Source organism: Orcinus orca, chromosome 3 (genome assembly GCF_937001465.1).
Source record: "Orcinus orca chromosome 3, mOrcOrc1.1, whole genome shotgun sequence".
NCBI lineage: Eukaryota > Metazoa > Chordata > Mammalia > Artiodactyla > Delphinidae > Orcinus > Orcinus orca.
In genome coordinates, this window is record NC_064561.1 from 155265507 (window position 1) to 155278232 (window position 12726).

Genomic DNA, 12726 nt, shown 5'->3' on the forward strand with positions numbered 1-12726 from the left:
CCTCTATTTCCAACACTCTGTATATGAATAAAGGCTTACCAAAAGGAAAAAAAAAAAAAAAAAGGATTTTACCGGGAAAGGGAATCCTGCTTGGGTGAGACAGTGCTGCTGAAGGCATAAATATGGGAAGCACACAGACCCCCAACTTCTCACAGTGTAGGATTTAAAAAAAATTGTTAGCGTATTTACTCATCAGAAACGTTAAAAAAAACCGTTAATCTGAAAATTTTCCAAAGTTCCATTTGTGAACAGATCTGTGACCTACCACACAGAGGGATCTCTGCGGGCTTCCCCATCACCTTAGTCATACCCTGACAGGGCTGCCACGTCCCTCAGCCCTAATGGCATCACCAGATCTTCCACAGGCTGATGAACAGCTTCGCAGGCGTGACTGTGGTCATAGCGGGGGTGGAGGCAAAATGCAGCTTCGGCTGCGACTGGAAGGAAACTGGTGATTGCAGGAAGAAGCACTTCCTAGGGCTGGACTCAGTTTCTGGTGGCACCTCCCCGATTGCTTCTTTATCCAGAAAGTCCCATGGATCGGGATTCCCTCAGGGTGGTGAGAGCTGGTTTGATGCCCTCAGGCTGTGAGCGTTTCCCCAATCAGCCAGTCCAATACCATAGATGCCTTGTAAAAAGTTAATCAAACAGTGATTGGTAAATGTTTTGGTCAAAAGATCCTTTAGAGAAATTGATGGAAATTAAGGATTTCTCCCCCAGAAAAAGGCAAATGCACAAAACTCTCCCCACACTTTCAAGGGCTATTAGAACTCACTTAAGTCTTCACGTGGATGATCTAGGGGTTTGTGGATCATACTTAAGAGCACCTCCTCTAAATGGCTGTCACCTGCTAGTAGAGGGTCAGATTAAAATGTCTCTAGACACAACTTCGGTCTGGGCATTTCATGATATTGCCTCTCAGTCCTCTGTTAAAAAGCATGACAGAAAAAAAAAAAAAAGCAGTTGTCGTAACTCGTGCTTTATGACTAGAACGGTTCACTTGCACATTGGCTGTTTCTGAAATATCCCTTGAGACCTTATTCAGCTCTTTTCACAAATGGCAGCAGTAATCACATAGATAAATCTACCTACCTAATTTGAAGGTCAGACAGGAAATTACTTTTTTTGGAAGAACCAATGGTGGCATTACACTTTTCTAATTAATCCCAACATGGAAATGATTCAATTTATTGGAGAAATCTGAATCTGAGGTGAACAAGTAAATGCATGCTGTTACAGCAAAGTGCTTCCCTCACCTCCTCCTGTTTCCAGTTCTAGGAGTTGGGCAGGGAGAGTGTGTCCTTATTTATTTTCCTGTGGTTGGCTTCCCCAGCTGGGCCTTCCAAGATTTTACCTAGTAAAATCTTAAAAAAAAAAAAAAAAAATCTGCATGGCATCCTTCCCAGCATTGTCCTGAACTCATTGCAATACTTCCATGAATGAAAATTTTATTTTCCTTCAGGGAGAAGAACAATAACAACATGCAAAAGTATAATGTAAAACTAATTTTTTTCTTTATTGAAAATACATCTACAAGGTAATGCTTCTCAGTCCACACTGGGTGCATGTAATATGCAGAGCCTGTGATGGGCTGGCAAGAGGGTCATCCCAGAGGACCTGCTTTCCATAAGAGATGGTTAGTATAAAAAAGATCACATTGTGTAACAGTTAATTTGACACGATTAATTTTTACTCTACTGGTGTCATGACAGCCATGTACATTAACTTTTGTAGTGTATTTCCCAAATAGAGCCTTGACATTAAATGGTTACTCCACCACAGCCTAATGTTAACTTTTGTACACATGTATGTAATGCTCACGATCTATATAAAAACATCTCTAATTGTATATCAGAGGATGTATGTCTAGATTTTCAATCTGTTAGCATAATTAAGTCCATTCCTCACCATTTTCAGTCAGAAACTCAAACACAGCTGGTATTGTCTGACAGCTCGCACTTCACATCTTTGACTGGATACTCCTTAGAGGGTAAAAAAATAATCTCCTCTAAACCTGGTAGCTGCCTTGCCTGAAACTAATACCCCTAGTGTTTTTTTTTGTCTTGGAACCACACTGACATGACTTCATACTGATTCATCTTCTACGGTTTCTCTCAGGGACGCAAACCAAACCAAACCAAACCCCACTTCAGCTGAAGGTTTTAGATGATTTGGTGAATGGAGTTCCAACACAAAGAAATATCTTGTTTCTGTCATGCTAAGAACTTTTGATGATAGTCAAAAACCTTTTCAAATAAGAGACCACCCACCCGGTTCATGGACCTCTAGTGGAGAGAGAGCTCATTCATTTGACTTCTTTAAAACGTATAAGAAGTGACCTTATATTTTGATCTGCAGACTTCCTTAAGGAATGATTTTTGAACTGAAAAGAAAAAGTGTTTCAGGTTAAAAAAAAAAAAAAAAAGAACCTCTCCTTTTAAAAAAAACCTTCCTTAAAGATGACTTATAATCTTGGTGTTTTAAAATCCTCTCTTTATAATGTCAGCCATGCTCCGTTCTTTCCTGGCGATCTTTAGTGTTCCATAGTAAGACCGTGAGCACCCTTGCTAAGTTGCTAGTCTTACGTTTTATTTTCTAAAAGTCTATGGTCAGTTGAGGAGTGGTGGGAGATATCCTTCCCAAAGTAGTCCCTTTAGTTTGTGAAGAGTAGGAAAGAAGGGAATACTTCCCCTGTTGGGAAGAACTAAGCAGAGTTTCGTGAACAATTCCACTCCTGGAAGGGCCTCCAGCCAGGTGACTTGTGTAACTGACATTTTGGACACAGGACCTGGTAAACCACACAGCCATCCTGCCCCCACTTAGAAATGTTCGTTCCCAATAAATGTCTATTCTGAAAGTCTCACGCTCCATGGAATGAGACTTGCTACAGGATGTTCTTTGGGGAAATGGAGGGCAGGCTCTTTTATGGTGCCACAGGATTTTTGGGTGAGGATCGACCATAAAGGCATCTAAGGAACTCGCTCATTTTACAGATGGGAACACTGAGGCCTAGAGATGAGACGTAACTTGCCCATGGCCACATGGAAATTTCACTTTCTGTGCCTCCTCACAGCTGTGCTGGGTGTGTATTTGTATTGTCCTGCTACTAATAAAATAAGGACACAAATCATAAGAGAAAGGAAAAAAAAAACCCTTGTAATGACCAACCGATAACCCATTGCTGATCAAGTTGTTTTGTTTTGATACTAAAACTGAATTGTATTCTGAAGGATTCTTAAATTCTGAAAGTTGATTTAAAACCATGTTTTTAGCCTAGTATTTGTTTTGACTCTTTAATTTGTAAGAACTATCACATTTACAGGATTGCGTGCCACATGAACTTGTAAGATCTGATCAAGACTATTTTTGATCTCAGTACCTTATTAGATAAGACTAACATGAAATGACTTAAAAATTTCAAACATGGGATGAAAACTATACATTTTGGCCACTGCAAAATCCCCCCTTGTTTTTGGATGAATATTTCCCAATCCTATCAGGGCAGGGAGGAAAAGGGAGGTAAAGGGCTGACTGGAGAGAATGAGTTGAAATGAGATGGAAACATTGTATAATGGTTTTCAAACACCTGGTGCTCAAGGAAGCATTTCTTTGTGTTAGTCTACATCTTGGTCTCACTATCAATGGATTTCTCAATTTCGCTTTCCTGGGCAATCAGCTGATATGGTTTCTTCATTTCATTCTCTTCAATCACTGAGTTACCCATTTCGACGTCCCGGTTCTTCAGTTCATGTCGTGACAAGTGTTCAACAATGCCGGCTCCCAGGGAGTCTCCCAGCACGTTGGTGGTGGTACGAAGACGGTCCCTGGGGAAGGGAGGGGTGGAAGGAAAAGTGAGGCTCCTGTGAACATCACGGGATTTCAGCTCACGTTTTGAACCAGCTGGCTAAGTCACTGGGGGCATCTCTTAAAATTCTGCTTGGTGTAGCCACCCACTGCATCATTCCATAATAGACACATAACATTCAAAATTGTAGTTACTAATATATATCCGTATAATTAATAACTTATATAACTTATAACTAAGGATATATATTAGTATTAATTTTCAGTTACTAATTAGAGTACCAACAGTAGGAATGACCCTCCCCTTTCTCCTTTTATTTAAAATTTTTCTTTGGTTCTCTTTCCTACCACTCACTTTCCTTTTACCAGAAGGTCTCAGAAGTGTGATCTAGAGACCGCTGGGGGTCCCTGAGGCAAAAACAATTTTCATAATAATGCTAAGATGTTATTTGCCCTTTTCCCTCTCATTTTCTCATGAATGTCTGTCTAGTGGAATTTTTCGAACAAACAACACAACACAACACCAAAGATAACACAATAGATTGAATGCAGACGCAGTTAGTCTTGTATTAAGCTAGACATTAAGGAGATTTGCAAAAATGTAAAATGGTATCATTCTTTTCCCTAAATTTTTGGTTTGGAAAATGATATTTTTCCATAAAAATGTTATATATGTTAACATGTAATGAATGGATTATTGTAACCTTTAAATGAATTTAACATTTAAAAAATGCCTAAGTTTTTCTAACATGATAAATATTGATAGATATGACCCACACAGATAAAAGCTTTGGGGGTCGTCAATTTTTAAGTGTAAAGGGGTTGTGAGACTAAAAACTTTGAGAACCACAGCTTTATATGAGTCTTCACATGAGTCAAGTAGTGGCTGTGGGCCAGACAGTGAGCTGAATGCTTTCCATGTGTCAATGCATTTAATTCTCACAGCACCACCGGGAGGTAGACGACATTATTGACTTCATTCTGCACAGAAGGAAAGTAGGGTGGCTGGGTAATCTGGCTGGTGCCACACAGGGGCAGGACACAAACCCAGATCCAAGTGACCATGGAACTCATGCTCTCAATTAATTATCTTCCCCCCACTTATTGTGCCTTGACAACACTGAACTTTTTGTGGTCATTAGATCTACCTCATGGAGTCTATGTAGACTCCAACACCTACTGTGTCCTTCTAGGCTGTCACCTTGGGCATCCTGCGGAGCAATTGTAAATGGAAGGAAAAGAAAAGAGGCAGAGAATGTTAGCTGGAAGGGTGAGGGGAAAAGGGCAGAGGGGTGGGCCCTAGAGGTTAGGGTCTGAGGGTGCTTTTCTTGAAACTTTCCTCAGAACCAAAAATCAATTCCACTTAATGACGCCAGCTCTCTTCCCACTGTCTGCACAGCTGCCCCACTCGCTGTTGGGGTCAGATGGGAACATCTGCACTATATTATGCCATTGGAATGGGAAGACAAGAAGAAAGCCTGAGGCAGCCTGGGAGGCCCGCTGTTCGGTCCCCGCCGCCATGGGGATGTGTTGTGCAATTCAGAAATGGCTTTGCTGATTTATGTTGGCTTTGTAGACAACGGGTTTCCCAATCCCCAAATGGTTTTATAGAGCGAGAAGTGTAGCAGCCAGATGTGCCCCGAAGGCTGATAAGGGAGAGTGTGCATGGCGCCCGGGGCTTGGTGGCCACATGATGGCAGGGATCAGGCAGGGAGGACAATTTAATTACAGGCCAAGCCTCCCCTCTTCATGGAGCCCTTTGGCAGGGGCGCCAGGCTGCCTGGTGCCCTAGGTTGACAGAGGAGAGCCCCACGACAGCAAGCCGAATGCAGTCCGAGCGTACTCACAGGAACCAGTCCACTGCGATGATGAGCGTGATGTCGTCGGTGGGCAGGCCCACAGATGTCAGCACGATGACCATGGTGACCAGGCCCGCCTGAGGAATCCCAGCTGCCCCGATACTGGCAGCCGTAGCTGTGATACTGTTAGAGGAAGTCCCCAAACAGAAAACATTTGTTTAAATCTCCCGAGATAGAGAGCAGACCCTGTAAAACATGCACAGGGGCGATGTCTGACTTGCCAAGTTAACATAGGAGGACGTGCTTTAGAAAACTGTAAGTGAGATGGTGTAAAACCCATTGAGCTAATAATCATATTAACTAATATTTATCAAATGCCTATTACGTGCCTCCTGATTTGTTAAGCATGGATTACCTCATTTGTTTCTCACAACAACCCTTAGGAAGTTGGTCCTGTTCTTACAGCTGTTTCTAAATGAGGAAACTTGTGCCTATATACTTTTTCACGTACCTGGAAGTATTTTGCAAGGTCTAAAATACTGTACAGTTACAAAAACAATTTGTTTCTAATAATTCCCCTATCCAAGCAGAGGGTTGTAAAGATACTGAACTTTACAGTATGGTTACTTTGGTCAGAAAAAAATCAAATTTATTAATTCAAAAGCAAAATGATTTATGAACAAGGTTCTGTAGCACTAGCAATATATATATATATATATATATATATATATTTTTTTTACTAGCAATATTTTTTATGGAGGCAGTGTGAACCTCATTTGTAAGGCACATAACCTGTCTGGGACTCAGTTTGTTAAATATCTATTTGATAGGCTTACGTGAGAATGTGAAAATATTTTTTGAATAATAAAGTATTACCTAGATATAAAGTGGTATTCATAAAGTAGTAAGTCTGTGGAAGAGACTTCATGGTTCCCCCGCATTGTTCCCCTTGTATAGAATGTTTAGATGTTTAGATGTTTAGATTGTTTAGAATTTAGATTGTTTAGAATGTTTAGAATGTTTAGATTGTTCCCCTTGTATAGAATGTACTAGAATGTTTAGCTGGTGTATGGCCGCCCACAATGAAACTATATTTCCCAGCCTCCCTTGGAGCTTAAACTAAGTTCTGGCCAATAAGACATAGGTGAAAGTGATCAAGCAAATTGCAGGTTGTGTCATTCCTCCTCCTCCCACTGGCTAAAATTTGGAGGTGATGTTGAGCCATCCTGGACCACCTGGATGAGGGTGATACCCCGGGGATGATAGAACCACAAGTTTGGGTCCCTTACACTGTAGAACACCTACCAGCCTGGAGGGCTTTGTGGAGTGGAGCTGCTCCACATGAGAGAGAAGTACAGTTCTATCTTGTTGAAGTCACTATAATTGTTATTATTATTTTTAACTCTGACACACGCAAATGAAACTTTTTCATAATGCAGGGCTTTTCAACCAGTATGTCAAGGTATGCCCGAGAATAGGTTATAGTGAACTGAGATATTGAGCTCCCAGCCCCAGTTTAGCTAGACTGGGCCTGGGGCTCCCAGAACCTCCAGGTCCGTCACCTCTGGCCATGATCAGCCCCATCATTTTTATCCCAATGCATCCTACGACTATTATCATTTCCCAATAGTACAAAATATGTATATAGAGTCTGACATAAATTATTTCTAAATAAACATATATAGACATACGCACACAAATGTGAGGGAACTGATAGAGATTTAAAAAGACTAAAGTGACATAAAAACCAAATACAAGCCGTAAACCTGGATTTCATCTTAGTCTGTGGAAAAAGCTATACAAGATATTTTGAAACAACTGGGGAAATTTGAATATAGGCTGGATATTCCAGAAGTGTTTTTAAGAATCTTACTATTGTGGTTATGTAGGAAACTATCTTTATTCTTAGGTGATGCATGCTGAACTATGTACAATGAAAGAAGCAAAAATGGCAAAACGTTAACAGTTGTTGGTTCTAGGTAGAAGATGTGTGTTGTAATATTCTTTAAACTTTCCTATGTATAAGACAATTTATAATAAAACTGTTGTGAAAAAACTAATTTATTTTGATTTCCAAATTGAATTGTTAATAATAATTAAAACACACACACACACACACACACACACACACACACACTAAAGAGCAGGGTCTGATCTGGATTGTGAGATTTTGTCTCCATTATACTCATTGGTCTGTTGTGCACGATGACTTTCATTAAGCAAAAAGAAGGGACGATATTCACATGCGCACATGGATATGCCTGGACTGTCTCCAGAAGGATACAAAAGAAACCAGCAAGCAACAGTGGTTGCCCCTGGAGAAGGAAACTAAGAGATTAGTGGAAGGTAGGAGAGGGAAAATTACCTTTCACTAGACAGCTCAAATAATAGTTAAAAAATAGGGCTTCCCTGGTGGCGCAGTGGTTGAGAGTCCGCCTGCCGATGCAGGGGACACGGATTCGTGCCCCGGTCTGGGAAGATCCCACATGCCGCGGAGCGGCTGGGCCCGTGAGCCATGGCCGCTGAGCCTGCGCGTCCGGAGCCTGTGCTCCGCAACGGGAGAGGCCACAACAGTGAGAGGCCCACGTACCGAAAAAAAAAAAAAAAAAAAAGTTAAAAAAATAGTCCACAAAAGGAAAATTCTCAACCTATTTGTCAGTGTGCTCTGTCATATATACTGCCTAAAAGTTAACCCAAGAGAAAATGTTAATCCAGTTTTTGAAATGTATTTTTATTTTCTAATTTTTTCAATAAAAGCTAATGAATAATAAAAGCTAAAATTTCAATGCCTTTTATTGAAGTTTAACATTTTTTAAAAAGAGAAATATCCATACTATGTATTCTACAGATTTTAAAAAGGAAGAGCTGGATATGTTTATAGATGGTATACGGATGAGTAAATCAATCAAGTGGCAAGCAGTATGTATGGTATGATTCCATTAACTAAAAAAAAAAAAAAATGTGTGTATGTCTGTGCATTGGAAAAGGTCTTTGTACACCAAACAGTAACCCTGGCCACCTACAGAAAGATGAGGAGTCATGGTGGCAGACAAGTTTCACTTTTTACTTTATACATTTCTGTATTATTAGAAATTCATTATTAATAAATATGCACATCTGTAGTTTAAAAAAGTAAAAATCTCTAAATATCCAAAATAACACTGTTCCTATGAAGAGTCCCCTCTCCCAGTTTCTTCACTCAAGCCCTGATCACCGGCTCATCATTTAAAGTCGTTCTTAAGAAAAGGTCGTATAGAATGTTCCTTGTACCTGATTGTAATAATCTGTCCAAAGTTCAGGTCGAAGTTGTTAACTTGCGCAATGAAAATGGCAGCCAAAGCCTCATAGAGGGCTGTCCCATCCATGTTAATGGTGGCCCCTACTGGGAGCACGAATCTGGTGACACGTTTGTCCACGCCATTGTTCTCTTCCAGGCACTTGAAGGTGATGGGTAGGGTGGCAGAGCTGAGCACAGTAAAACAGGACATGTCAGCTGACCATCCTGACAGTTCAGACTGTGCCTGTCCGTTTTGGTATTTTGGACAGAGAGTTCCTTCCTTTCCCATATCCTAAGTGAAAGGGAACTAAGTCAGCACTAGTATAAATAGGGGAACAGGGCTAGGGACAGTGGGTCCCCTCACGGGGTCATTTGGCAGCTCCCCTGCTTCTGGAGTCCTCTGTGAGGCATCACTTGTGATTACTCCCCATCCCCCAACAAGAGCCTGTGCCAACGCTCGGCCATCTCTCCCTTAGGCAAATGGCAACTGGACGAGGAAGATGAGAACGGGCAGGAAAGGATAGCTGATTTCCATTTTGTCCCCTGAAAGGGTATATAGCCAGCTAGTCTTTGAATCCCAACTAGGTCTGACTAGCATTGGAGTCAAAAAGCCAATTCCTATGTCTGGACATTTAAAACCTGGAAAAACACACCCCCGCCCCTCAGTCTGAAGGTTCTGGTTCAAAGTAAAGTTTGAGATACATTTTCTGATAGAAATAAGCCACGGATGTATGCGTACCTGGAGGAGGTTCCCAGAGCCGTGATGAGCGCTTGCAGCAACCCGCCGATGAAAACCCAGGGGTTTTTCCGTGTTACCAAGAAGTAGAGGAGGGGCAGGACAATGACCGCATGGATGAGTAAGCCCACGATGACTGTCACTGTGTACATGGCAAGCTGCCCGCCAATGACTCCCATGTCTTCCATCTCAACAATTTTCCCTGCAATCAGGAAGAGGATGCCCAGAGGGGCGTACCTATGCAGAAGCAACACACGCACAGTTGGAAGTCTGATTTCCAACAAGCTATTCCACAGAAATTACCAAGTGATAAGAAAAAGTCAGAGGGTTGACTTCCAAACTTCTCTGCGCAGAATACTATGAGGACTTGCAGAAACTGTGAACTTCTTTCTTTTCTTTTTTAAAATATAAATTTAAATATAACTAGTGCATAATTAGGCTTTCCTCTCACTCAGAATTTCTCTAGGTCACAATTCTTTTTTTCTCCTAAACCAGAAAAAAAAGGCAGGTTCAGAGGTTTTGCTACTCACCTCTTTTTTTTCCTAAATAACTGTCATTTCACCACACCTGGGTCACTTTGGGGGTCCTCAGATGCCACCATCCCCCCATCCTGCTGTCTCCTGCTCCCCTGCTAAGTACTCTGAACAGTCAGAATCCACCAAACCAATATCCGGACTTCTGGGAGCATTTCCCACGTCGGAGCCTGACTCCCAAGCTAAAGCAAGATGCACACGATGGCATTTCAGTGTTTTAGATTTGCGGACAGCTCTCTTAATCAAGGACAACTTTTATTAGTTTTTCCCATATTACACACTACGTACAGTATTACTTAGTATCAATCTTTTTTTATTTAAATAAATGTACTCTAAGAGGAAATTGTATGTTACAATGCAAATGAAAAACTAGCACCATTTGCCATAAGTAGAAGGCAATCATAAAATAAATTCAGAGCTATCAAAGTTAATAACATGCATGTTTGTACTACCACAATCAGGTTATGGGTGTTCTAGTTAAGTCATTATTACCCACAGGCTGCTACTGCCATTTGTGATCTTTCGCCTGTAGACTCGAAAGAATGAACAACGGAGACATGAAATGTCTTGTACACATTGAATCAAGGCCCCGCTCTCTTTGTCCGATGTGTGCTGTAAACCACAACCCAACTCACATTACCCAAAACAGAGAAGCTGATCACCCTTCAGGAGAAGGGTCTGCTGGGAACTGTGGAGGACTTATTTCATATTGAAAAATACAATGGTTCTTTTAAAAGTCCTTTAAAAACACAGGCCAGGAAATTATAAGAGTACCTGTTTTCAGAAATGTAATAACTCAATGCTGAGTGTGCAGGCAAACGTACAGCTAGAAAAGCTACATGTGAGGTTCATTCAGCAGCCTTGAATAGGCTTCTTTCATAAAAGAGGTGAAAGGTGGAGGCATTTTAATAATATGAAGATAAATGTCCACTTTCAGCTCTGCCAAGATTTCCAAGGAGGGCCCCCAGCATTTCAATGGGGACTCCTGGGGAGACGACATTCTGATCATCTTTGTGCCCCCAACTTCATATCATTCTTGAACAAACTCCTGAAAAATGGATTTCTCTGGGCTTTGGGGGCAATAAAGACAAAGGATATTTTTAATCATGATGGTGAGGGCTTTTCTTAGAAATGGATGTTTTCCTGCCTCAGGTGCCAAGAGGGAGTCTGGATTTAAAACAAAGGAAAAAGGGAAAGCAACCCTCACAGGAGGCTTAAACCTATCACAGGGTTCTCTCCCTGCTGGGGAGAGTTTACTTTCCAAGGTCAATGTTCCTCTGTGGATTTAGTCTTTTCCTTTGTCTCCTGCTCTCAACTTTCTTTGAAGGAAGTTGTGTCATAAACTGTGGCTTGGCCTTCCATAATACTTCCCATGAGTCCTTCAGGCTTGACGCAGAGTGGCCATTTACACTTCTTTCTTAGGACTGAAATGGAGGAGAGCAGAGCTCGGTTTTTCTGAAGGTCTAGGGGTTTTTCCCTCTCCTGGGAATGCTCTTCTCTCAGCACTTTGTATGGCTAGCTGATCACCCACCTCCTCAGAGGCCTTTCTGTCCCATCCAAGGCAAATTTTAAGCCTCTGCTCCAGTCACTTTTTATCACCTCACATCATATTACGTGAAAGAAAACCTCATGTTTTATTATTATTTTTTTCCATAGCACTTGTGACTAAAGCACATGGATGATTTGTTTGTTTGTTTAAGAATGTAAGATCCACACAAGGTCCTACTGTATAGCACAGGGAACTATATTCAATATCTTGTCATATACTGTAATGGAAAAGATTTTTAAAAAAGAGAATGTAAGATCCAGGACATCCTTGTCTGTCTTCTTCATTGCTATATCCACGGTACCTGGCATTAAATGCTTGGTATACAGGAGACAATCAATAAATAGGAGACAATCAATAGGAGAATGAATAACTAATTAGTTATCAAATGGAGGGATGAGGAATGGTATCCCATCAGTGCTGGAGTAAGGGAGTTGACACCTTTCAAAAACAAGGAAGCAAACTTATGCAGACAGGCTTGCAGATATGTTCAAGGCCACTACCAGCCCAGAAAGTTACTGATTTTCTTGTGCTTACCCGAATGAGATCATTGCAATTGGCCATCCTGCCTGGTGGCATCTTCCTCAGTACAGAACACAAGTTGATGGCAATAAGCATCTTCTAGATAGCATACATAGCAAATGGAAATACATACCACATTATCACCGCTACCAATCTCATGATGGCTTCGTTAAGAGAATCAAAGAACTCTCTCAGGGCCTGGCCCTGCTCCTTCATGTTTCCAATCACAAATCCGAAGCACATGGAGAAGACAACTAGTCCCAGGGCATTGACCCCATTCACAGACCCTGGCACTGGGACTAACTCCTCTGTGATCCTCGTCAGAGTCTCCATGGCCTCTGACACATTATTTATCACGGCACCCACAAGTGTTTCATTGGACTGGATGGGCACTTTAAAGCTTCTCTTCTCATAGTTGGTTTTAAACTTAAAAAGAAAAGGCACAACAGGGATTAAAGGTAATTTTTGCTTTCTTCTTTTGTACTTTTTGCTCGGATTTTCTATAATGA

The 12726-nt window shown here is 41.3% G+C and overlaps 1 protein-coding gene across 1 annotated transcript in view; it reads right to left on the minus strand.

Annotated features, from left to right (window-relative positions):
• Positions 1-1492: 1492 nt before the first annotated feature.
• The window catches only part of SLC1A3 (solute carrier family 1 member 3), a 75333-nt gene continuing 64099 nt past the window's right edge, over positions 1493-12726 (minus strand). Inside the window, exons 6-10 of the mRNA XM_004265996.3 lie at positions 12351-12643; positions 9620-9853; positions 8874-9068; positions 5652-5786; positions 1493-3824 (exon numbers count right to left, since the gene is read on the minus strand). Of these exons, the coding sequence (XP_004266044.1) occupies positions 3620-3824; positions 5652-5786; positions 8874-9068; positions 9620-9853; positions 12351-12643 (1062 nt within the window). The 3' untranslated portion in view covers positions 1493-3619. The remainder of the gene's footprint in view (positions 3825-5651; positions 5787-8873; positions 9069-9619; positions 9854-12350; positions 12644-12726) is intronic.